Raw genomic sequence first — 27,457 nt, forward strand, 5'->3', positions numbered from 1 at the left:
CCTTCAATTGGCCAATGCTAATTTTATGTGGTTGGTGGGTGTAGCTAGGGAGGTGGCTAGTAGAATTGACAGGTTCTTGTGTTCAGGTGTTCCCAAATCTCTCCCAAGTTGTGCTATCTAGACCCACCTCCAATATTTTCCCATCTTATTGGAATCTAGGAAGGAGCCTTGGGGTCCCACTCCTTTTAGGTTTAAAAATATGTGGTTGGATCATGGTTCCTTCTAGACTTTGCTAAGGAATTCTTGGTTTAAGGTTGGTGAAAAGGGGTTGGGAGAGGTTTAGATTTATGAAGAAGTTGAAGAAGCTGAAAGAAAAAATGAAAGAATGGAATACGGATGTGTTTCGAGATATTAGGATTAAAAATACTAGCATTTTAGGTGAATTGGATGAGATAGATAGAAAGGAAGAAAGCATTACTCTTTCAAGGGAGGAGGCGGAGGAGGAGGAGGAGGAGGAGGTTAGAAAGGTTTCTTGGAAAAATGAGTTGGAAGATATGATTTTCAAGGAAATGAGAAGTTGGAGGTAGAAGAAGAAGTTTAAGTGGGTAAGAGAGAGAAATTGTAATTCTAGATTTTTTTTAATAGGATAGCTAGTGGTAAATTGAGAAAGAGTTTAATTAGGGAGTTGGAGGCGGACCCAGGGGGGGGGGGGGAGATTATCTTGGATACTACCAAGATTGCCTTCTAGATCACTTATTTCTATCACAAATTGTTTTTGAGGAGGATGAGAGTAGGCCAATGGTGGAAGGGTTTGGGTGGCACCCTTTATTTGTTGACAAAATAGCTTGGTTAGAGAGACCTTTTAAGGAAGAGGTTAGATCTACAATTTTCAGAATGGAGAGGGATAAAGCTCGAGCTAGATGGTTTTAATTTAGATTCTTATCAAGATTGTTGGCTAGTAGCGAAGAATGACTTGATGAAGGTTTTCAACAAATTTTATGGGAACGAGGTTTTAAGCAAGAGTATTAATTTTACCTTCATTACTTTGGTGCCCGAAGAAAAGTAGGTTGATTAAGATTTTTGATTATAGGCCTATTAGTTTAGTATGTAGTGTTTATAAAATAATTGCCGAAGTACTAGCTAATAGGTTGAGCAGGGTGCTTGATAAGACTATTTCCAAGCCTAAAGTGCTTTTGTAGGGGTGGGGGGAGACAGTGGATTCTGTTTTGGTTGCGAATGAAGCTATTGAGGATATTAGGAGCAGGAAGAAGAAGGGATTCATCTTTAAGCTGGATTTTGAAAAGGCTTATAATAGAGTGAGTTGGAGCTTTCTAGATAAGATTTTTATGAGGAAGGGGTTTGGAGAGATGGCGAAGATGGATGAAAGGTTGTATGTCTAACGTGTTTTACTCGGTTATAGTAAATGGAGAACCTAAATCTTGGTTTAGGGTCATGGGGGGGGATTGGCTAAAGGGATCCTCTTCCACCATTTTTGTTTGCTTTAGTGGTAGATGCTTTAAGTAGGTTGGTTAGTGGGGTGGTGGATATAGGTTTAGCGAAAGGGTTTGGAAGTGGGGAGGGAGGAGATTATGGTCTCACACCTTTAGTTTGCTGACGATACCATCTTTTTCTTGGAGGATCACATGCCTTTTTTTTGAATATTTTGGGGCTTCTCCATATTTTTGGATTTCTTGAGTGTTTTTCTTTCTTTGATTTATTGGTCATTACCAATCACCCCTTTCCTCTCTAATGAAGCAATTTGGAAGGTCAAAGCCCCCCCATAAAATCAAAGTGTTTCTTTGGTTGGTTGTGCTTAATGGGATGAATACTAATGACCTACTGCAGATGAGGAGACCTTTAAAGGCTCTATCCGCTGACATATGTATGCTCTATTTTGATTATTCAAAATCAGTTTCTCATCTTTTCTTGCATTGCGATTTTGCATGGGTAGTTTGGGGTTAGTGTCTAAAAACACGACTCTTTTGGCCAAATGGCTTTGGTGGTTCCCTATAAAGGATTCTTCTTTGTGGCATAAAGTTACTAAAAGCAAGTTTGTACTTGATGGGAATGAGTGGGATACCGATTTGGGTTCTAGATGTTCTTCGGAAAGTCCGTGGAAAGCTATTTCTTAGATTTACCCTCTCTTTATTCCCAATGCTAAATTTGTGTTGGGCAAGTGGTTTAATATTCGTTTTTGGAAAGACCTTTGATTGGGGAATATTATCTTTTCCACCTCTTTTCCTTGCCTATTTTGATTGAGCTTAGGACAAAATGACTCCATTTCCTCTTTCCTTGTTGATCTCAATGGTCCTTTACCTTCTTGGAAATTTCATTTTAGGAGATCCTTGAATGACAGGGAAACAAATTAGTTATCTTCACTGTTGTTCTTGTTGAATAATTGTCAAGTATCCACATAAGCTAATAGCCAATCTTGGCTGTTGGATGCCTCGGGGTAGGGGTGTACACGGTTCGATTCGGTTGAGTTTTGACCAAAACCGATAACCGAACAAAAAAAAATCGGTTTTCAATATCTAAAACCGAAATTGAACCGCACGTCAACGGTTTAAAGTAACCGTAAACTGAATTTTTACGGTTCGGTTCGATTTCAACTCAATTTTTAATATAAAATTTATATTTAAAAAAATAAAAATAAAAGATCTGCAAGCCCAAGAGAGCCCAACCCTAAATCAAGCCTATCTGAATGTAGACAAGGCCTAAGGGTGGCCCATCCACACAACCTGAATGGTGGGCTTACTCAATGCAAGATAGAAAGGCTAGATGGACTTTTATATGGGAAGGGAAGGAGCTTCTATTCTTCCCCCAACCAATGTGGGACAAATAAACGGCCTGATCAGACCTAAGTGATCATAGAAACATTTCCACGAAGACAAATGTTTCTCACTAGGAGAAGGGCTCAAATGCTCAGGCAAATTTTCAGCGTTTAACCTTAGATCATCACAACACAAAGAATTATCATAGGATAATAAATTTGCTTCAACATTCTGATCAAAGACCATGCCCCTTAGAAGTTCGGCTCCACGTATAAACCATGTGATTCACACACTAGAGAAATTTAATAAAAAATGAGAGAACTTGTATTTGCTTGAGGCAAACATTTAAATTACTGATGTTAAATAAACTAAAGAAGCAGTAATTTCAAAATGCAATGAAACAAACTGCACGTGTAAAAAATCAGAGTTTTGAGGGGGAAAATTTGCAATGAACAAAAAAATAGCTAGATCTAGCATTAACATCTAATCAGAGGTGTGACTGGTGTCATCGTTTCCAAGTATCGTTTTGATCAAGAAGAAATGTAATTCGATCAAAGAGGCTAAGAGGAGACCCTAGCCACATCAAAACTGTAAAAAACAGAGAAGATCAATAGGAAAGCAGAGTAAGTGCGAGGGAATTAATGAAACCAGACCCGGGGGGAACTAATCAGCAAAAACGGAGGGAGTCGAAGAGAAATTGAACAAAAAACAGAATTGAAAAGCGAAAATATAGGTGAAATGGGAGGTACGAAGAGACTGAGATGGAATTTACCTTTGTTCTTGGCAAGAAATTGGTAACTGAGGATGGAAGGTGTGGGCGTTGGTGTGGGCATGAGCGTTGGCGTGGGCATGGGGGTGGGAGGGAGTGGGAGGTGTTCTGAGGGCACGACAGCTACCAGGAGTATGAGTGTCTCTTCAGTCTTCCCAATATTCAAGTCCCCAACCCAATAGCCAGCTCTTCCACTCCACCAAACTCGTCCCACATTGGCAAAATGGGGAGCATGAATCTCATGCATCTTATATAAAATCCTTTCCCACTCTCCGAGCAAGTTCAACAGCAACCCATATTTAATTGGTCAAAAAAATTAATTAATAAAATAAAATATTAAATGGTTTCAATTATATAATTAAAGAAATAATATATTTCACAGGACGCATATATATAGTATTAAAAATAATTATTTTAAAATTATACTCGGTTTTCAGTTATTTCAGTTCGGTTTTTAAGTGCAACCGAAACTGAAAGTCAGTTTTTTTATAAATTCAAAACCGGAACCGAAGTGGGTGTTGTAGGAAGCGGGAAAATGTTACATAAAGGAAAGCAGGTGTAATGTTTGCATTTTTTTCAAGCACACCATTAGTGAAGCGCAACATAGTGCTTATGATAATTTGTATGCTACACTAGATAAAGAAAGGGAAAGGGACATATAAATTGGCTAATGCTAGAGAAAGAAAGTGCAAAGACTTAGAATGTAAAATGTATTAAAGATGAGAATGACAATATCTTGGTTAAAGAAGAAGACATAAAAGAGAGATGGCGAGGATACTTTAATAAGTTGTTTAATGAAAGCCAAGTTGAAAGCTTAAAACTCAAAGTAACAAATGAGGAAAAAACCAAACATATGAGATTCATTTGCAAAATTAGAGTCACCGAAGTTAAGATGACTTTAAAAAGGATGAAAAGTGGGAAATCTATAGGACTAGATAACATCCCAATTGAAGCTTGGAAATGTCTAAAGGATAAAGGAAGTGTATGGTTAACTAATCTATTCAACACTATTATAGAAACCAAGAAAATGTCGGAGGAATGGAGGAAAAGCTTCTTAATGCCTATATACAAAAACAAAGGTGATATTCAAAACTGTAATAATTACTGTGGAATTAAACTTATGAGTCATATGATCAAACTATGGGAAAAAGTAATTGAATAAAGAATAAGAATAGAAATGAGGGTCTTAGAGAGTCAAATTTGGTTTTATGCTTGGCAGATTGACAACAAAAGCTATTTATCTTCTGAGAAGCTTGATGAAAAAGTTTAGGGAAAAGAAGAGGGACTTGCATGTGTTTCTATCAACTTAGAGAAAGCATATGATAGAGTATGTTGGGAAGTGCTTTGGCATTTTTAGAAAAGAAGAGAATATGTAGTAGGTGTACTAATGTCATTAAGGATATGTATGATAAGGTGACAACTAGGATTAGGAGTGCAAGGGTAGAATCTAGAGAATTTCCAATCATAATAGGCGTACTTCAAGGTTCTACTTTAAGCGGTTAGCTATTTGTTTTAGTGATTGATGAACTCACTAGGAATATACAGAATGAGATCTCATGGTGTATGCATTTTGTAGATGATATTGTTCTAATTGGTGAAAGTAAGAGCTGGTTAGAATCAACTTTAGAACTGTGAAGAACAACTCTAGAGTTTAAAAGTTTTAGAATAAGTAGAAACAAGACTGAATATATGAAATGTAATTTTAGCCTTGTAAATGAAGATAAGATTAAACTTGATAACCAAGAAATCAATAGCACTAGTAGATTTTGATATCTTGGATCTATAATGCAAGCGAAAGGAGAAATTGAAGAGATGTAGTATATAGAGTTTAAGCAGGTCAGATAAAATGAAGGAGTGCTTCAAGCTTGTTGTGATCATAGGATACCATTAAACTTAAACTAAATTTTCTATAGGATGGCTATAAGACTAGCCATGCTTTATGAATCAAAATGTTGTGCAATTAAGAAACACTATATTCAAAAAGTAAAAGTTGCTGAAATGCAGATGCTAAGGTGGATAAGTGGCAAAACATGAAAGGTTTAATTAAGGAATGAATTAGGAATAGCTCTAGTAGAAGATAAGGGAGGGTAAGCTTAGATGGTTTGGGCATTTGAAATGAAGGCCAAGTAGTGCTCTAGTGAGGAGGAGCAAGCTAGCTATTGTTGATGGTAGTAGAGGAAGAAGGGATAGACCTAAAATAACTTGGAATGAGGTAGTGAGCAAGGATTGAACAACTCTTAAGTTAGTTGAGGAAAATGCCTTTGATCGCGTGAATTGGCTGAAATGGATTCATATAGTTGACCCCAATCAGTGGGACTTAAGGCTTGTTGTTGTATTTTTGCATGTTTTAAGCTCTCGACCCTTCTTTAAAAGAGTTTTAGTTTATTTTGGATCTTTTAGTTCAATTTATTAACGTTCTTTAATAAGGGCAATAACTTTTACATTTGTTTTAAATAGCTATTGGTAGGGAATTATATGTTTTTTTTTGTCACTTATTTATCACATATGTGATAAATTAATAATTTAACCAAACACATTATGCACCCCATTAATCTATTAGGCGCTTAAGACATACAAATAATATAATGAATCCAACAAGTTCTATTATTTTATTTGTTAAATGTAAAAAAATAATAAATTTTGACGAACAAGTCATATTGTATAACTATAACCTAAGATTTAAAAATTATGAGATATAATCATAAAGTTTAGAAGTAGATAAATAAAATTCTAACAACTTACATGACAAGGACTAGAAAAGAATATAAGGTTGAAGATGAAAAATATAGAAAAGAAGTATCAAATTACTATTGCTATCAAAATAAATATTTTTTTTAGGGAACAAAAATGGATCTATTAATGAAAAGAATAATTACAGAGAAGGGAGGATAAGAAATTCTCTTAGTAAAAGAGAACTAACGAAGAAATGCAATTACATTATAGCTGCTGTCCAATTTCTTTGGACATCAGATAGCTATAAACCTTCAATACACATCACCCACAGCACTAAAAAAACTGCACTGACTAAAAAATTCCTCCCTATTTTATTCTTACCAAAGCCCCAAAACTTTACCTTCAAAAAATCAGAGATAGATTCTGCAGTCACCCACTCTTCTCCAAAAAACGAAAAGAGGTTGTTCCATATGTGTCTCACCACCTTACAATGAAGAAATAGATGGCTTGAACTCTCCTGTGAACCACTGCACATCATACAAATATCTAGACTAAGGGCTTTGTTGGTGTTGACCTAACATGACTTTCGAATCTTGTTTTGATGATAACAAATAAATGTTAATTTAACAAGTTTTGGTTTAAGTGATGATATTTCAGGAAACCTAGTATGATAAGTTCAAAAGGTTCAAGAATTAAAAGTTCAAGATCACAAGTGCTATAAAAGCTTATACTTCAACAACAAGGTGATCAAAAGAAAGCTCAAGAGGTCCAATATGGTCAAAACATATGGAAGCTTAAGGAATATTGAAGCTCAAGACAAAGAGGACTCAAAGCAAAGATATACATGAAGACTTCTAGTTTAGAGAATTTTTAAGTCTTTAGGAAGTCTTATGTAAGTAGTAAGTACTTCACTTGAATATCAAAATGAATGCTTTGAAGCTCATTAGGGTTTATTATGGACTTAGAGACCTTATTTTGAAAACCCCGGAAAATACTCATCAAAGCAAGTTTGCTAAGGTTTTTGGAAACAAACTTTAAAAACAGTATTTTTAACTGTTCAAGCGACTGACCCGTGTCTGGTCAGGCGATTGACATATTTGTTGAATTGAATTTTGACAGACAGTGAAGGATCAGACGACTGACCCTTGAGACCTCATGTGACTGACCCTGTTTTGAACTGAAAAATACATTGTATTTGAAGATCAGGCGACTGACCCTCGTAACGGCTAGTTTTTAAAACAGCATTTAAAGTTTCCAAATTGAGTTGCTTGTGCCCCAAACTTTATAAAAACTTGGGAAACACTCAAGTAACTTGGGCAACACAAATTTATTACTTTTTGAGCCTATAAATACATGGTTTCTCAAATCAAATTAAACACCAAGAATTGAAAATCTGATTTCAATCTATATTGCCCATACTCTCTCAAAGCCCTCTTGCTCACATTTACTTGCTGAGATTTTCTGAGAAAAACTGAGTCATTGATCACTGATCTCTGAGCACAACTTCTGAGTTTTGATTCAAATCAAAGGAAGAATTTGTGACATACTCTTTGAGCTTCAATTTCATTCTTCTTTGATATTTACTTTGAAGTATTGATTAGCTGTACTATATTTGTACTAATCTGCTCTATCTGAGAGTATTTCTTGTACACAAGAATTCTTTTTTGTTTTCTTGTTTTCTTGACGGTTTAGGGCTGATTAAATCGTTGTACCAAGCATGGGGATATTGTTTGGAGAGGTGTACTCTAGCCTATTGAAGGAGAGATTGTAAGGTTGCTCCTACCCGGAAAGGAGTGTTATAGTGGAATCCTTAGGTGGTGTTGTCTAAGGCGAGGACGTAGGCTGATATAACCGAACCTCGTAAAAACCTTGATCTCACTCTCTTCCCTTACTCTTTAATTTTTCTGCATATATAAATTGCGTGGTTGTTTATCTGAGTGCAGGAAGTTAAAATAGAGATTGAAAAAATTTTTAATTAAAGGGAGTACATTGATTGATCTTTTGTGGAAACCTTAAAGGGAGTACGTTGATTAATCATTTGCGGAAATTTTGATTAAAAGGAAGAGCATTAAATCCATCAATACAGGGCTTTTTATTAATCAATCGCTGAATCATGGAAGTGCTGCTGCAACTCATATATTGGCTAAGTAACTTGTATTGGTTTATTGATTGGTTGATTGGGTGTTGATTGACATTGCTGAAAGTTCAAGTTAATTTATTCATTCTTAAAGTTTTTAAAAGAGAATCTTGGTATCTAGCTGATATTAAAATTTAAATCATACTTTTGTGATTAATAAACTTACAAAAGGCTGTGAATTTGTAAAAAAAGTTAAAAGAAACTTTTAAAACCCAATTCACCCCCCTCTTGGGACTATACCTTAGTTTTCAGTTGGGTCTCCTGATCTCTACCACTTTATTTGTATAAATCTTATTGAGTATGAGAGTCTGAATGAAAGACCAGACCTAAATGGAACCTTTGCTTTCCAAACAACTTTATTTAACAAAGGGCTACAGTTTGTGGATTTTGTAAGATTTGAGAAAAAAGGCTTTGAAGAGAAGGACCCTGAAGTGTCCCTAATCCAAAGCCTTGTGTCCTCTCGCAAATTTGGCAAGAAAGAATCCAACAAACTCAGGAAACGAGTTAACTCATCAACCTCTCTCTCGTTGAGACTCCTAAAAAACGGGAAACCCTAAGAAAAAGAGCCCCCCTAATTGAAATAAAAAGCTAAAATTGGTGCCTCATGGATAGAGGGAAGTCTAAACAAACGTGGCACCAACAGCTCCAATGAAGACTCACCAACCCAAGTATTTTTTTTAGCAAAATAGTGTTCATATCATAATGTTACTTAATGCATATTTTATCATCCTCATTACAATCTTCGCCGCCTTCTCTTCATATAGCTTAGCAAGAATGCTTTATGAAAGGGAAAAAAGGGAAAAATGAGAAGAAAGAAGGGAAGAAGAAGAAGAAAGAAGGAAGAAAGAAGAGAGGAGATACAAGGTGGAAAATCACATGTTCGCTTTAAAATTCAAATTCAACAACTCCTACATGGCTTGCACAAACTAGTTATAAGAAAGCCTCTAACACGTGAAATTACTCATATACCCCTAAAATAAAAAAAAATATTTTTAAAAAAACCCTGAGTACACTTACTATTGTACTAATTAAATTAAATACACATAGTAAACTAATTAATTAAACACAATAACCCTTGTCCAGTTCTTATTTATTAACCTTCAACTAGGGTCAACCCCTAGTTTGGTTTCTTGTCCTACGTCAAATATCCCTAGTTAGAAAAAATTCAGCCTCAAATTTTGAAATGTCGGAGGATCAAAAGTAAGAAATGAACTTGGACTCTTCGAAAACCTGTGCTTGAGGGATGCAAGGGACGATGCTCTGCTGGCAGCACTATAGACTGGAATGAGGAAGCATCGATGAACACATTAGGGAAGATAAACTCAACAACCATTATCAAAATAGTTTTTTTTTTTTTTTAAACAATAGAAAGAGAAGAGATATTGTCAATAGAAGAAGAATTTACAAAAATGAAAATAAGACAACTCCTGAGAAAAATCCTGGAACGAACCAGAAGGAAAAAAACTAAAAAGCAACAAAAAAAAGAAAAAAAAATCAAGTTAGCAAATTCCTTCAATCTTGCTTAACTTTCAGAAAGCATACTTCCCTGAAAAAACCCAAACCCAACACACCTTAAAGTGCCCATATAGTAAATCTTTTCGCAACCAATTGCCAATTCAAATTCTTTCCCAAAAAGATCATTGCATTATGCTCCAACCATAGCCCCCACAACATTGTTCCATAATGCAGCCCTGTCCCTCCTCCTGCCAAGACCACAAATGAAGTAGTCGACAGTTCCTCCACCGATAGATGACAAGCCCAACTCTCTCATAACACCAAATAATTTGTTCCAAATCCTCCAAGCAAAATCACAATGCAAAAAAAGATGAGATGCTGTCTCAGAATTCTTGTAGCAGATCACACAAACATCTGGAGAAAGGGCCTTAAAAAGGTTTCTTGATCTGCAGCAAGTTATTGGTATTGAGTTTAATTAGCACAACCAACCAAATAAAAGTGCCTTAATTTTTGGGCATACTTTGACTTTCCAAATAATAGAATAGAGAGGGAAAAAAGAATTGTATAGGAACCAAACACCTTTCACACACATGTAAAGTAGTATTATCGATCCAAGATATGTGATATGTCAGAAGGCTTTGGGTGGGTTCTGGACGAAGTTGCATGTAAGTGACTCCATTTCTAGAAACCATATTCATAGGACATCTTCCATCAATGATGAATTGATAGAAATTTTCTCAACACTTAAGAAAGGTTTACAATGGTTTGGTATTATTATGTCCAGAGTATGACAAAAGCCATTCATTTTTCCAGGAAGCTGTTACCATTTTGCTGGATATATATATACTGCAACTATATATCACCAAAAGTCCTTAACGCAATTTGCTAACAATGCTCAATCTATTTATGCAAAATCACAAACTGACTTCCAGTTTTCAAGAAGTATCTTCAATGCCCCTTCTATCTTGAGTGTTGTGCTGAAATGAAACAAATTTACTTTGCAAATTCACAAAAAGCAGCAATAAAACTGGTTTTTTGATGCTGGCAGTGACACTTTTGCACTCTGTGTCAAATTATCGTGCTTTTTTGCTATATATCATGTCAGGACTGAAAATATGATGCTTCTAATCAAAGTCTCAGGGGGAAAACACCACTTCTTGTGGCTGGAACCAAGTTCTTGCAAGTCTGGCAGCTGCAGGATATTTTGGGAAATTTCCTCATTCATGTCGCTGGCGCGTGGGGTGTGTGAGCTTCCATCATGGGTCCTGCGATGATGAAATTTCAGGTGAAGGTAGATCAGGGTGTGGGGATTGCAATAGTGGTGGTGGTGTACAGAAATAATCCCAGGAAATTAGGGATTTAAGAAAGGCTAATGGCTGGAAATTTTTGGCCAGCACATGGGACTTCACTGTGATTGAACTGTGATGAAATTTCAGGGGAGAGGGCTTCAGGGGATTCTGTTTTCAGTGGCATGGGTGTTATTGCAATATGATGTCTGGAAATTAGGGTTTTGAAATCAGGATCGTGCTGTAATTTTTGAAGAAGTGCAGAACTGCTCTTTGGTTTATTTTTGAAGACTGAAATTTCATAGCAGAGAACAAGAAATCAGAATCAATAACAGGAGAAAAAGATCATAATCAAAGCAATATAGGAGTGAGGAGAAGCATAGAATGAAGAAGCGATAAGAAAGAAGATAGAAGAAGGGAGAATAGAGATTTATAGACAGAACAGAGGAGAAAATATGAAATGGGAATAAGGGAAAGAGACAGAAAAGAGGAGGAGCAGGAGAAAGAACCGAGAAACAGAAAAAACAAAGAGAGAGAAGATGAAAATATCAGAAATAGAGAGAGATAAAGAAAGAGTGAGAGGGGAAAATGGGGAATGAAGTGGAAGAACAGAGATTGATCTTGGGATCTGGTATTAAGTGATTCGGGACATTATCAAGGATCTGAAGCCATAAGAGAATGTAGCAGAGAAGGGAAGAAGAAGAAGAATAAAAAAGAAAGAGAGAGGAGAGGAGGTACAAGGGGGAAGTCACATGTTTATTTCTCAATTCAAATTCATCAGCAACTACTCCTACTTGGCTTTCACACACTATATATAAGAAAGCCTCTAACACATGAAATTACACATATATTCCTAAAATTACATTCATTATGAACAAGCCCCCAAATACACAACACTAATTAAACAGAAATAATAAACTAATTAATTAAACACAACAACCCTTGTTCAATTTTTCTCCATTAATCTCCAACAAGGGTCAACCCATGGTTTGGCTTCTTGTTTTACATAAGCTTCTCTCCATAATTCTAACTTAGGTTCGACTCTATCCTTAGTTTCATCTATCAAGACAATATCATTTGATAACTGTCTTGTTAGAAAATAACTTGAACTTGAGCATTACTTAGGATGTAGTGTGGTAATCCAAGATTTCTAAATGCAAAGAGGAAAACATGGCATTGATTAGCGCAAGCGTATAAGGCCATAGAATGGTGTAGTATACGGATATGGGAAAAGATTGTGCTGCCACTACTAGTATGAGCAATTGCCATGGTGCCCATTTGGTGCAGTACTTAGCCCTTTTTGACAGCAATGTGCGTAAAGACAGTAGATGCAACAACATATAGAGGAGATTGGTGATGGTGGGGAACTCGATTGGTGAGACAAAAGCAGCTGACTAGGTAAGAGGAACAAAAGCAGCTGGAAGTGATGTTTACCTTATCAAGTTGCTACAACAGTTGAAGGATAAGGAGGTCGTGACTCAAAGCAACATGCATTCTGATGCTTCCAGATATGCTGTAGAGTAGTGACCACTCAACAATGTTTTGTATTCAGGTGTATGAATTTTGTTTATAGAGACATGAACTGAAATAACCATGAATCCACAGACCCCTGTTGAAACATAGTTTTCAGTGATTAATTAGATACAAATCAGATGACCCTAGCGCACTCACAGTGCTAGAACAAATGTTCTATTGTTTCTTCATGGTGCAGACACACTGAGCACAAGGGGTTGTTGATTAAATGTTGACGATGCAATTGTAGTCATGTTGGCAAGTTTCCCATAAATAGCCTCCAGAGAAACACTTAAATTTTAGGTTGCTGCCAAAGATGTGTCAAATCCAATGATGGTGTAAAGGAGGATAATGAAGCCAAATGAGATTCCAAGCATAACTAATGAATGACCTAACTTGAAGATAGGTCTCTTCCTTTATTTATAATACAAATTGAATACATTCTAATGACAATATTACCCTTACTAACCCTTATTAATTAATATACTAACACACTCAATAATAATACTAATACTAAAACACACACACACACACATATATATCCTCTAACACTCCCCTTTAAGCAGGAGCATAAATTTCATATGTTCCTAGCTTGTTACAAATGAATTTAACACGAGCACCCTCAACGCTTTGGTAAACAAATCAATAAGCTGCATGTTCACTTCACATAAGTGGTTGCAATGAGCTTCTGCACAAGTTTCTCCCAAACAAAGTGACAATCAACTTCAATGTGCTTCGTTTGCTCATGAATGACTGGGTTGGAGGCAATATGAAGAGCAACTTGATCATCACATATCAACTTCATAGGATGAGAATGTGAAAAACCCAATTCTTCCAACATATTCTTCATCCTGACAATTTCACAAGTAGTGTGAACCATAGCTCTATATTCTAATTCAGAACCTAACCTGGCCACCACAGTTTGTTTCTTACTCTTTCAAGAAACCAAATTACCACCAACCAAGATACAATACTCGGTGGTGGATCTCTAATTGGAAGGTGATCCAGCCCAATCTGCATCTATATATCGATGGATATAAGTGTGACCTTTATCACAATATAAAAGACCTCTCCTAGGTGCACCTTTGAGATATCTCAAGATGCGAATTACTGCATCCCAATGACTTGTCCCCAAAGAATCTATAATTTGACTCACAACACTTGTTGCAAACGATATATCTAGCCGAGTAACTGTGAGATAATTCAACTTTCCAACAAGTCTTTGATATTGTCCAGGATTAGGTAGCAAATCACCCATATTTGACATTAACTTGCCGTTAGGATCCATGGGTGTATCAACCGGTTTAGATCCCAACAAGCCAGTTTCACCCAGCAAATCAAGAACATACTTTCTCTGTGACAACAATTTCGATACGAGATCTAGAGACTTCTAAACTCAAGAAGTATTTTCAATGGTCCCAAATCTTTGGCTTGAAACTTAGTCTGTAAAAAAAGTTTGAGACACTGAATACCTTTATCATCATCACCTGTAATAACAATATCATTCACATAAACAACAAGGATACTACCTGATTAAGTATGACGATAAAAGACGGAATGATCCACAATACACCATCGAAGACCAAACTTAAGTACTACAACATTAAAACGTCCAAACCGTGCTCTAGGAGACTGTTTAAACCATATAAAGCCTTCTTGAGGCAACACACTAAGTATGACTCCCCTTGAGCAACAAATCCATGTGGTTGCTCCATGTAAACCTCCTCCTCAAGGTCACCATGCAAGAAGTCATTTTTCACATCTAGCTGATGCATAGGCTAGTGACAAGTAGTTGCTAAGGAGATAAACAATTGTATTGATATAAGTTTGGCACTCGGAGAAAAAGTATCAGAATAATCTGGACCATACACCTGAGTGTGTCCCTTAGCAACAAGACATGCCTTTAGATGAGCCACAAAACCATCAAGGTTGACTTTCACAGTGTAAATCCAACGACAACCAACCACAGACTTTTCAGGAGGAAGAGGTACCAAGTCCCGAGTACCATTGTCATGTAAAACGTTCTTCTCTTCAACCATAGCATTCCTATACCCAGAATGTGTTAAGACTTCCGAAATAGATTTAGGGAGGGTAGTAGATGATAGAGCAATAACAAAACAATAATAGGAGGGTGATAAGGAGCCATTAGAAACATAGTTGGAAATGGGGTGTCGAGTACATGTGCGTTTACCTTTCCTAACAGCAATATAAGGATCAACATCATGGGAAGCATGATCATCAGATGAGGAGACCAAAGACGTGATAGTAGAAGCTAAAAGGGACTCTCCTCCTTGGGGCCGTTGTCGTGAATACACCTGCAAATTAGGATGATGAAGACGATGAGGACTCGAACTACATGGAGACTCAGATGGTTGGTTGGGCAAGGAAGTCAACGTAGAATCTGGAAGATTAGGCAATGGAAGAGACTCATTGAGTTCAAAAGCTCTAAGTGATTGGGTGCAGTAAGGTGTTGACTCGAAGAAGGTAATATTAGTAGAAACAAAGAAGCAATGCAACGTAGGACTGACAACGATATCCATTTTGAGTATATGAGTAGCCTAGAAAGACACATTTTATAGCACAAGGATCCAACTTATCCATCCCTGGAGTTAGTTGTTGAACAAAGAACACACACCCAAATATATGAGGAAGAGAAAATAAAGGTGAATTATGAAAGAGAATGGAGTTGGCTATTTGGCCACCAGGAATAGAGGATGACATTCTTTTGATCAGACAACAAGCAATAAGCACAACATCACTTCGAAGCACTTTAGGTACATGCATTTGATAAAGTAAGGTGTGAGTGATTTCAAGAAGATGTCTATTTTTATGCTCTGCAACCCCATTTTGTTGAGGAGTGTGGGCACAAGATGAGTGATGAATAATACCAAATGGAGTCATATAAGTAGTGAATTGTGCACTGAAAAACTTTTTAGCATTCTCACTTCGAAGTATTTGAACCATCAAACTGAATTAAGTCTTTATTTCAGAACAAACGACACAAAATACATTAAATAACTCAGAATGATCTTTTATTAAATATAACCAAGTCATTCTTGAATAATCATCCACAAAGGTTACAAAGTTTCAAAAACCCAACTTGGACACGACCCTGCTAGGACCCTAGACATCCAAATGAACTAACATAAATGGGCTTACAACTTGTTCATTGAATCAGGAAGCAAAAGAAACATGATGGTGCTTTCCCAGTTGACAAGACTTACAAGCGAGACTAGACATAAAACTCAAACTAGGAAGAAGACATTCTTTTCCGATAAAGGATGACCTAGTCAACAATGAGTTTGAAAAGGTGTGGCAGCAGAAGTGCAAGCGGTAGAAGGAGATAGCAACTCAAAGTGATATAGTCCACCAGCTTCATGCCCTCCGCCAATCGTCTTCCTCGTCTTCAAATCTTGAATAACCACAGAATCAGGGAAGAATGTCGTAGAACAATTCATGGATTTAGTAATTTTGCTAGCGGGCATAAGGTTAAAAGAAAATTTGAGAATATACAAAATTGAAGGAAGAGGAATAGAAGAAGTGGGATTTATAGACCCAACTCCCTTGACTGCAGTAGTAGATCCATTAGCAAGAGTAGCACAAAGTAAATTTGCAGGATATTGAAGAATGGAGAAACGCGAAATATACCTGTGATATGATCAGTGGTAGTGGAATCTATGACCCCAAGGACTAGGACAAGAAGTACTGGCTGACAGGCATACTGTGTGATTACCTGTTTGGGCAAGAGATGCAATGGGATAAATAATTTGCAATACTCCCATCTCCTTTTGTAATTGAAAGTATTCTTGGGATAAATCATACACACGTCTAATGTTACTGGAGTATAGAAGTTTGACATAATCCCAAATCTCTTTGCTCGTATCTAGATGCATACACATCCGTGCAATCTGTGGTTCCATTGAATTGCATAAAAGAGAAACAATCAAGGCATCTTCTTGAACGCACTCATCTGTTCTCATCTCATCAGAATACTCAGATTGGTGCAAGCGGTTAGATTTCCTTAACCCTGCTAAATAAATCCGAACAGCTTTAGACCATTGAACATAGTTCTTTCCATCCAACTTTTGAGTCATTTTTTGTGGCAACGATGTAGGAAACAAATTTTTGGGATTTATAAATTCCATCCCAACACTCACAAATTAACAACCACACCAAAAACGAGAAGAATGATCAAAACTAATCGGGATAATCACAAACTGAACAATCAAAACTAATTGGGACAATCATAAACTATGTGAAGCACCAACACAACGACAGACAAGTTGAACAACTCACTGACGGATATAGCATTGCCATAACAATCAGTAGCCACACCAAAAACAAGAAGAATGATCAATAATCGGGACAATCAAAAACTATGTGAAGCACCGACAGAACCACAGTGGGTGAACAACTTATCGATGGTTATAGCACTGCCACAATCTTACAACTGAACATATGAATGCTTCCATGACTCTAAAAGAATCACAAATAAGCCTTGACAAACCCTGAATAGAAATGAATGGAATACCGCTAGTGCATGGTAAAAAAAAGGTTGAATTTTTGAGTGAAAGACTAGCCTAACAGCTTGATAATATAGCCTAAAGAAGGAAACAAAGCATGGTAGAGGAAAAAAAGAAGAAAAAAGTGGCTGGAACTTCATTCACACACTGGCGGGTGGGGTTTGCCTTGTCGGCATTTGGTTGGCGCGTAGGGTGTCCTCCGGCGATGAGGTTTTGTGGGTTGGGTTATCTGGCCCCATGGGGGGGGGGGGTTCTGTTTATGGGTATATGGTTGGATTTATGGAATAATATAGGATGGAGGTGGATCTAGAAAGAACAACCACATGAATGGTGTTTTTTGGTGACGACTGACGGGAATAGGGTTTAGGTTGGATCACGCTCTGATTTCATGTCAAAGATTTGATTAAAATGAATGACCTAATTTGAAGATAGGTCTCGTCCTTTATCTATAATACAAATTAAATACATTCTAATAAGAATAATACCCTTACTCTCACTAATTAACATACTAACACCATCAATCATAATAATACTAAAAGACATATAACCTCTAACATGATGGATGGACTTAATAGGAGGATACAAAATGATGTTTCAGATGATATTGTCTTGATTGATGAAACTAGGGTTGGAGTAGAGTTTAAGTTAGAATTCTGGAGCGAAGCTTTAGAATTTAGAGGTTTTAGGATAAGTAGAAATAAGCTAGAATATATGAAATGTAATTTTAGTCATAGTAGGAGGATTATTGGAGAAAAGGTTAAATTTGATGGTCAAGAAATCAATAACATTAGTAGATTTTGATACCTTGGATCTATCATGCAAGCTGAAATAGAAATTGAAGAAGATGTAATGTATAGAGTTTAAGTAGGTAGGGTAAATTGGAGAAGTACTTCAAGCATGCCGTGTGATTGTAGAATACCCTGAAAATTAAAAGGGAGGTTTTGCAGGACAATTGTAAGACCAGCTATACTATATGGATTAGAATGTTGGGCGACTAACAACATATCGAAAAAGTAAAAGTTGCCGAGATGAGAATGCTAAGATGGATGGGTGGTATAATGTTAAAATATAAATTTAGGAATGAAATATAAATTAAGGAATGAAGATATTCGTGGTAAGTTAGACATAACTCTTGTAAAAGATAAGATACGGGAGGGATGGTTTTGATGATTTGAGCACCTAAAACATTAGCCAAATAGTGCGCCGAGAAGGAAGAGTGAGCTAGTTATTATAAGGGGAAGTAGAAAGGGTAGTGGTAGACCTAAAATAACTTGAAATGATAGAGTAAGAATTTAATAGTCCTGATTTTTTCGGAGCAAATTACTTATAATTTTGTAAAACTGGAAGAAAAAGATTCATGTAGTTGACCCCACCTAGTGGGACTTGAGGCTTGGTTTGTTGATGTTGTATTGTGGGGTCTTCTCTTGATGTTTTTGTCAACACCTTACGATGAATATTATTTTCATCCAAGAGTTAGCACACTTTTGATGATCATATATGTTGTATTGGTGATCGTAGTTTGGCTAGAAAGAATTGTATTTGTAATTCCATTATTGATATAGTGAAATTTGCTTGATTTCAGTCCATGGTTTTCTCCTTCCTCCTTGAAGTGTTTTCCATGTAAAATTGCTCGTCTCTGGTGGGTTGGCTGTGGTTATTTTGTTGCGGTTGTTCATGTTTTTAATTTGTGTAGGCTCGATTGCTTGGTGAACCATTGTTATTTCCATTTAATATGCACAAAGCGGTGCACATAAATTTCTTTGGATTGGTATCGCGGTGTCACCTAAATGGTAATCCACACATTTAATGTTTTTTTGGGTACCTCTTAGGATTCATGTATGTGATTTATTTCTCAGATGTATAGGAACCTCAAATGTTTTTGACAAGTGCCAGTTTTAACGATGTCATATCAAATTTGACATGTGTTCTTAGTTATTATATGTATGTGCTCAGCCACATGCTTCTCAAAGTTGTTAATTTGTGTGCAACTATTTGATATCACTGCCATTTTTGTCCGCCTAAATGCAGAATTTTTTCAGAAACACCTTCTGTAAACTGGCGGGAGGTGGCTGACAATTGGTTTGGGGCTTGCTGCTGTTCATTTGGAGGTATAAGTGAGAAGCTGGTGACTAGGTATGCAGATCTTTATAAATGCGAGGAGAGTATGTGCCTATTAAATAATACATCTGTTCTTCTTAGCAAGGATGATCTTTTGGAATGTAAATTTGCTGACTGGGATAAAGTTACGAAATATGAGTCTGAACCATGCCCCCCTATTGATAATGGTCCAGTTGAAGCTGCACGAGTCTCTGGAGGTAATCATGGAACAGCGGAATGCTATGATAACGATTTTGCTGGAGAATCTTGCTTTTTGCATCATAAGAAGGAAATCCCTGCTGAAAATGCAGTGTGTGAAGTGTCAGAAAAAGAAATTATTGTTGATAATTTATCTTGCACATTTACAGAAACAGAGTTTTCTAAAAACATGGTGCCGGCCCAATGTTGCATTGATATGATGAATCTTGTAGTAGATCATGGCAGTAAAATATGCACACATGTCACGCCTGAGTTTCTGGAGGAGCAAGAATTGAAAAAAACTACTGAGCTACCAGAGAATCAGAGATCATTCCTTAATGGCTTTCTTGGAAACATTTTTATGGCTAGAGCCTCCAATATTTCAAAAGATATTCAGTGGATTGAATATTTTTGCCCTTGGTGTTCATTTTCTTTGGGAGCATACCCTTGTGTTAATGGTAATGCACCATTGGATGGGGGAGTTCGTTTGTTCAAATGTAATATTTCCACTTGCTTTCCAGTTGGTGGATCAGATGATATCTTCAGGTAAGCCAATGGTTTTCTATCTTATGTACTCTGATAAATAGTGTATCTTTGAAATAAACAATAATGAGTAGAATTTCTGTTTTTGTCTTCTTCTGCTTTATAAATGATATACTTGAGCTAATTGTTCGGTTAAAAATGGGGAGAGGGGGTATTATGGAATTCTTAAGGATGTAATGGAAATACAAAAATGTAAAGTATCCCTCAATTTTTCAGGTGGGGGTTTTATGATTGTGTGGTGCATAGGACTGGAGGATGAGGTTTGAATGGTCCAACCATTGGGAGGGAAGATCTTGATTCATAAATTTTGGATTGGTGAATGTTAGGATCAATGGTGGAATATCTTTTAAGGCTAAAAGGATTTCAGTTATGACATAGAATTATAGCATTGGTGATTGACTTGGCAGCAAGACTACCTACTTTTCTGAAAGGAATCATAAACACATTTTTAATGCTTTCTTCTAGTTTTCTGCAGTTGTGCCTTGAATGCCTTTGTTTTGTCTTACCAGTTCATTTGCTATCAATATTGTAATGTGGATTATGCTTTTTTTTTTCCCGTGCTATTTTTTGTTGATTTTATTTAGCTATTTATTTATTTATTGAGCCTTGACGTAATGGTAAGGATGTCACACTCAAACTTGAAGGTTAGAGGTTCATGCAATGGGACCAGCCTCTATGAATATTAAGGTAAGGCTGCAGGCATTTTCCCTTCCCAAACCCTTGATATGGCAGGGAAAAATTCTGCATTCGGTGTTGCATTTTGAGAAAAGAGGAGGTTTGGCAGAAAATCATGTCTTGCTGTCAATAATTTGGTTTTAACCTTATAGAATGGAAGTAGTTCTCATTTACTTAGTTATAGACCTCCTCCTGAAATCATTAAAATTTTCAATATATAGATATATGATTGTCATTTTTCACAGTTGGTATATGTCACTGACTCTTAATTAAAGGATGAATACCTCCCTTATTGATCCCTGTTTTGCTATTTACTGGATTATCTTCATTTGAAATTTTACTGATTATTAGTTAGTATCTGTGTTACGGAGGTATTGCTCTCAGAAAGAGGGGAAAAAGAAGTATCTAGTTTCAAATTTTTTTATTTAATAAGTTTGACATGGGGACAGGAAGTATACCTTGGAAAGAATGTTTGCATACCAGCTGCTGGAAAGTGCAAAAGATGAGTTGTCATTCAGGACTGTGATTAGTGATCTAAAAACCAAATCTCCTATGATTCAAGTTGTACTTGTAAATGCGGATTCCTGGTGTTGTAGTGGTTATGCTTTGTGCGCAGAGGGCAATATGGAACCACTTCCAAAGATAAATTTGCATCCTATCATCAAGGTGCTGTTTTCTGATTGCAGCAACAATGTGGAATCTCAATCAAGGTTGGTTTATGAATTAAAACTTTCTTTGCTCTTTTCCTCATGCTGTTTCCTTTTCCCTTACATATCACATTCCTTGAAGTGTTGCACGAAAAATACGAGATTTATTTGCCTTTTTGTAATAACCATTTAATGCATGGTTGAAGACATACGTCAAAAAATGGAAATACAAGGTGTTAGCAAGGTCCTGGCATGTGCTCCCATGACTAATAGTAGTGAATTTCTCTTCAGCTTGAAAAAGCATGTGTACTGTGGATTCTGCTTACACGAGTTTCTACATACCGGTTGACTTGCTTTGAAAATGAGCTGATGAAATTGGAAAGTGTGATCCTTTGCTTTTTGAGGTGCTTTGTTCATCATGCCAGTGGCACTCATTCACCAAGTTAGCTTGTGATTATATATATAGTGGAGTTCTGGAGTCCATCTTGATGTTGGAGATTTGGAGTATTCAGGAATCCCACAGAATAGTAGGTTAGCAGATCAATGTATTAGATGGGAAAAGTTTTTAAGCATTATGAGATGAGGTGTGAGAATTTAATTTTTTAGATAAAAAAATATGTAAATATGTTACGTTTTTCTTAAAATGAATTACTTGTTGACTTTTTTTCTAAAAAAAATTCCTTGAATTCATTAAGTAAATCTTGCCCGGGAGAGTAATATGAATACAAAGTTCAAATTATTTTCATGATTTGAGATGTGTCTCAATGATTTTGGAAAAGTTGGGATTGAAGAATTTTAGGGATCAACTGGTTACATTCCTTTCTTATAAACATGTGGTTAAAATTTTATGACTAAATCTAAAGTGAGATTCCCTTACCCAAAAATGCGTGTGCCTCAACTCAAAAGGCACAAGTTGTGCCTTTTGTGCCTTTTGTATAAATGTGTAAGCTTTAGAGTACAATCTGTTGGCTTTTTTGGTATTTGGTAGAATACAAGTTTTGGAACATACAAAATTTTTCAAAAACTACTATAGCATGATTTTTTAATTGTAGCCTAGCTTGATTCGCTCTAAAAATTGTATGCTTTATTTATTTTTTAATGCATTTGTATTAAAAATGGCGTGTGTGGTTTCTACTAGTTGTAGAGTGATTAAGAAATTTGTCTATGTAAAAAAAAAGGCAAACATGTACTTTGCTTGTGTAACATATTCTTTGTAAATACAGTCGGTCCCAAACCCGAATAAAAGAGCAAGATTGTGTTAGGTAGTTGATAGTCAGCGTAAAATTTTGTTAGATCTTATTATTATGGATTCGTACCAAATTTACATAGGTCAAGGGAATAGATTGGGTCAATATTAAAGGGAGAAGATGAATACGTTAGCACAAGAAACTAATATTAGATTAGCAACTTGGAATATAGGGATCCTTATGAAAAAAATATGGAAATAGTGAAAATAATGTTTAGGAGGAAAATTAACTTAATCTGCCTTCAAGAGACGAAATGGGTAGGAGAGAAAGAGAAATTGAAAAATTAGGATTTAAAATTTGGTACATTGGTAAAGAAAAACGTAAAAACGGGGTGGGTATTATTGTAGACAAAGACCTAAAAGATAATGTAGTAAATGTTAAACAGAGTAGGGGATAGGATCATTAAAATGAGGATAGCTTTAGGCTTGGAGATAGTGAACATCATTAGTGCATATGCTCCCTAAATAGGACTAGCATAAAATATTAAAAGACAATTTTGGGAAGATATATATAATATTTTACGAGGGATATCAATGTCAGGAGCTGATTTGAATGAACACATTGGAAAGGGTAATGTAAGATATGAGAGAATACATGGAGGCCATGAATATGGAGATAAAAATGAGGTTGGTGATACAATTTTAGATTTTTCCATGTCCTATGATTTGGTTATATTGAATACTTGCTTTATAAAAAGAGAAAAACACTTAATAACCTTTAAGAGTAGATATAATAAAAGCCAAATAGATTTCTTGTTAACTAAGGGCGGAGATTGTCTATCTTGTAAGGATTGTAAAGTTATTTTAGGTGAAAGTTTGACTACACAACATGAAGTTTTAGTATTAGATACACATAAAAAAAATGGGAGAGAAGGCGTAACATAAATCAATGCAAGAGAATTAGATGGTGAAACTTGAAGGGAGATAGTATAGTAAAATTTAAAGATAAAATGATCAAAGGGTGTGATTGGACAGCAGGGGATAAGGTTGATGCAAATATTGCTTGTAATAGAGTGGCAAATTCTATCGTAAGGATAGCAAAAGAGGTTTTCGGCGAGTCCAAAGAAAGATACTCGGGTAGTAAAGAAAGTTGGTGGGATCAAGAAGTCCAGAGGCCATTAAGCTAGAAAGAAATTGATGTTAAAAAATATGGTAAAATTGTAGAAATATAGAAAATCTTGAAAAATATAAATAAGTAAGAAAAAATGTAAAAAATAATTATTAGTGAAGTTAAACATAGAGCTTATGATACTTTATATATTAAACTAGATACAAAAGGAGAAAGCGACATTTATAAATTTGATAAAATTAGAGAAAGAAAATGTAAAGATTTAGGTGATGTAAAATGTATATAGGATGAGAATGATAATGTCTTAGTTAGAGAAGAAGACATAAAAGAGAGGTGACGGGGATATTTTGATAAATTGTTTAATAAAAAACAAAATAAAAGATTAAACTTGGAAGTAATAAATGAGGAGAAGACTAAAAATAGAAGATTTGTTTTGCAAAATTAGAGTCCTTGAAGCTAAGATGACATTAAAAAGATGAAAAGTGGGAAATTTATAGTACCAGATAAAATACCAATTTAAGTTTGGAAATGTTTAGTGAATAAAAGAATTAATTGGTTAACTAATCTATTCAACACTATTATAAAAACCATGAAAATACTAGAAGAATGGAAGAAAAGTACATTAATACCTTTGTAAAAAAAGCAATATTCTAAACTATAATAACTATTGTGGAATTAAGATTATAAGTCATACGATAAAATTATGGAAAAAGTAATTGAACATGGTATAAGATTAGAAACAAAGATTTTAGAGAATCAATTTGGTTTTATGCTTAGGAGATCAACAACGTAAGCCATTTATTTTTTAAGAAGTTTAATGGAAAAGTTCAGGGAAAAGAAGGACTTGCATATGATTTTTATTGACCTAGAGAAATTTATGATAGAGTACCTAGGGAAGTTATTTGGTAGGTTTAAAAAAAAAAGGGAGTTTGTAGTAGATATACGGAGGTCATTAAGGATATGTGTGATAGAGTAGTGACTAGCGTTAGGATTGTAGGGGGTGAATTTATAGATTTTCCAATCACAATAAGTGTATATCAAGGTTTTACTTTGAGTTCTTATCTTTTTACTTGGATATGTATGATAGAGTAGTGACTAGCGTTAGTATTGTAGGAGGTGAGTCTAGAGATTTTCCAATTACAATAGGCGGTCATCAAGGTTCTACTTTGAGTCCTTGTTTTTACTTTAGTAATTGATGAACTAAGAATCTCCAAAATGAGATCCTTTGATATATGTTGTTTGCAGATGATATCGTGTTGATTGATGATAGTAGGAACGGAGTGAAATTTAAGCTAGAACTTTAGAGAGCCACATTGGAGTCTAAAGATTTGGGATAAGTAGGAATAAGATAAAATATATGAAATGTAATTTTAGTAATGTAAGGAGTAGTAATAGAGAGAAGATTAAACTTGATTATTAAGAGATTAATAACGCTGACAGATTTAGATATCCTGGATCTATTATGCAATCGGGGAAATTGAAGAAGATGTAGTAAATAGAACTTTAGAGAGTCACATTAGAGTCTAAAGGGTTCAGGATAAGTAGGAAACAAGGAATAAGATTAAAACAGACTGGGTAAAACGGAGGAGTGTGTCAAGTGTGTTGTGTCATCATAAAATATCCTTAAAACTAAAAGGAAAGTTTTATAGGATAGCTATAAGGCCAGCTATGCTTTATGGTTCAGAATGTTGGACAACTAAGAAACAATATGTACAAAAAGTAAAAATTGTTGAGTGTGAAATATTAAGGTAGATGAGTGGTTTAACATTAAAAGATAAAGTAAGAAATGAACATATGTGTAATAAATTAGGCATAGATTTGGTTGAAAATAAGATAAGGGAGGGGCAGCTTAGATGGTTTGGGAATTTCAAACGCATGCCTAGTAGAGCACCCGTAAGGAGAGGTGAGTTAGCTATCATGTCTGACATGAAAAGGGGTAAGGATAAGCTTAAAATAACTTGGAATGAGGTAGTGAGTAAGGATTTAATGGCCTTTAATCTAATAGAGGAAAACACTCTTGATCAAGTGAATTGACGAAAAAGGATTCATGTATCTGACCCCACCTAGTGGAACTTAAAGACTTCTTGTTGTTGGTAGTTAAATTGAGCCTCTAAGCATTTTTAGCATGCCCTCATCTTGAGGCAAGCGTTGATTGAGCCTTTTAAAACACTGGGGCTTTTAATGTTTTAATATGGCCTGGTTTGGGTTTTTGACCAATTTAGGTTGGGTTCAAAGTTTAGAACCAGCTGTCCACGCAACCCTCCCAAAGGCTTCTTTTCCCCCTTTTTATTGTGTGCGCTTGGGGGAGCTGGGGGGAGGGAAGGGGAGAGGATCCTGCAGTACCAGATAATGTATTTACATGAATAAATTTACAAAAAATAAAAAAAATAAAAAAAATTTAACACCCCATTTCCAATTCTCATGCAATTTTGATTGTGGTGAGTTTTGGGCACACATTGGTTTAAGTTTAGAGACTGACTGACACTGGAATAATGGACTAAAACATTGCCACATTGGATCAAGTTTTGAAATGCCCAACAATCCCCCCTCCCCCCTAAAACCAAATCACTAGGATCTAACATTTAAAATTGCTAGTAAATCAAGGTCAATCAAATGCATTGTGTCTGATTTTCGTGTATGCCGTGAAATAAGATTTAAAAATAGCATGCCTCTCAATTTATTTTTTGTTATATCGCCATGGGTATTTGAACTATGTTATAACTAAAAGTAAGTTAAGTCTTGGATTGTAAGGTGTCCAAATATTTAGTTCATTTCTTTGTCAATTTATGTTTACTTGTGTTTGATGCAGGTTGATAGAAGAATGGGTTATGAAAAATCTTGCAGATGAAGTTTACATGTTGACACATCAAATAAAAGAATTGGTTGTATCCTTGGATTCAGGAAGGAATATTTATCCACCTTCATATGGCTTCCTGCAGGGCTTGGCTTTGTCATACATTCAGAGGTAATGATAATCTCTTGTTTTGATTCTTAGATCCTGTTTGAGTTTCAGAATGATAAAGAAAAGTGATTCCACTGGAGAAGTGATGGTCAATGGGTTCAGAAATGAAAAGCTGAAGTGCTTTTTTCTTGAGAAATGGAAGAAGTGATTCCGAACCTGAAACAGTTGTAACACCTACTTTTATTCTGTGATCGGTTCATCATGGGTGTGCAGTTCAAACTTCTAATATGAAAGCTCATGTTCTCTGAACACATTGTTTCAAATGCTGGACCCAGATTAGTCAAGAAATGACACGAAGGCAATTGACTCTGGCCCAGGTTGCATAGTTAAAAGCTTATTTTTGTCCCCAACTTGACCGAAGCATTGGCAAACAGATTACAGATCAGTTCTTTCTGCTCCCAACTTCTTGTTCCCAGCATAAGCAGAAGGTACCTTATCATTAATGTTTTGATAGATTTTTGCCCAATTCTTTTATGATATTATTTACCCACAATCTTGTCAGATCAACTCCCTTACAGTCATGATGTTTCGAATTTTTCACGCTAAGAAAAACTACCTAAGCAATTATGATTGCTCGAATGCAATGACTTGCATGTTTGTATATATTTTTGTTATTTGTGGAGCTGATGTGGAGAGGTTTATGTGTACTTATGTTGATTATAAGAAAATAAAAATATAAGCTTATGTTGCAAATGCAAAGTCCTAATTCCATGTTCCAAAGGTGAAATTTTCAAATAGATGTAGATGTTTCAACAAGTGACTCTTTGATGTGCTGGTTGGCATTTGTGACATTTCCCTTTGACACCATTTCAAATTTAAGCAATGAATTTCTTGTTTCCGAATTCATTGGTAAATTGTATGGCCAATGCATTCCTTTGGTCAGTCATTTTCACAGAAAGTGGAACTAGAACAGCAACTCTAATTTCTTAGAAAAGAAAAGAAAAGAAAGGAAAA

The 27,457-nt window shown here is 35.7% G+C and overlaps 1 protein-coding gene across 1 annotated transcript in view; it reads left to right on the forward strand.

Moving 5' to 3' along the window:
- Nucleotides 1–27,202, forward strand: part of LOC131146805 (uncharacterized) — a 42,510-nt gene extending 15,308 nt beyond the window's left edge. The window contains exons 3-5 of the mRNA XM_058096600.1: nucleotides 19,095–19,907; nucleotides 21,029–21,289; nucleotides 26,351–27,202. Of these exons, the coding sequence (XP_057952583.1) occupies nucleotides 19,095–19,907; nucleotides 21,029–21,289; nucleotides 26,351–26,510 (1,234 nt within the window). The 3' untranslated portion in view covers nucleotides 26,511–27,202. The remainder of the gene's footprint in view (nucleotides 1–19,094; nucleotides 19,908–21,028; nucleotides 21,290–26,350) is intronic.
- The last annotated feature ends 255 nt before the right edge of the window (nucleotides 27,203–27,457 follow it).

Source organism: Malania oleifera, chromosome 1 (genome assembly GCF_029873635.1).
Source record: "Malania oleifera isolate guangnan ecotype guangnan chromosome 1, ASM2987363v1, whole genome shotgun sequence".
Taxonomy (NCBI): Eukaryota; Viridiplantae; Streptophyta; class Magnoliopsida; order Santalales; family Ximeniaceae; genus Malania; species Malania oleifera.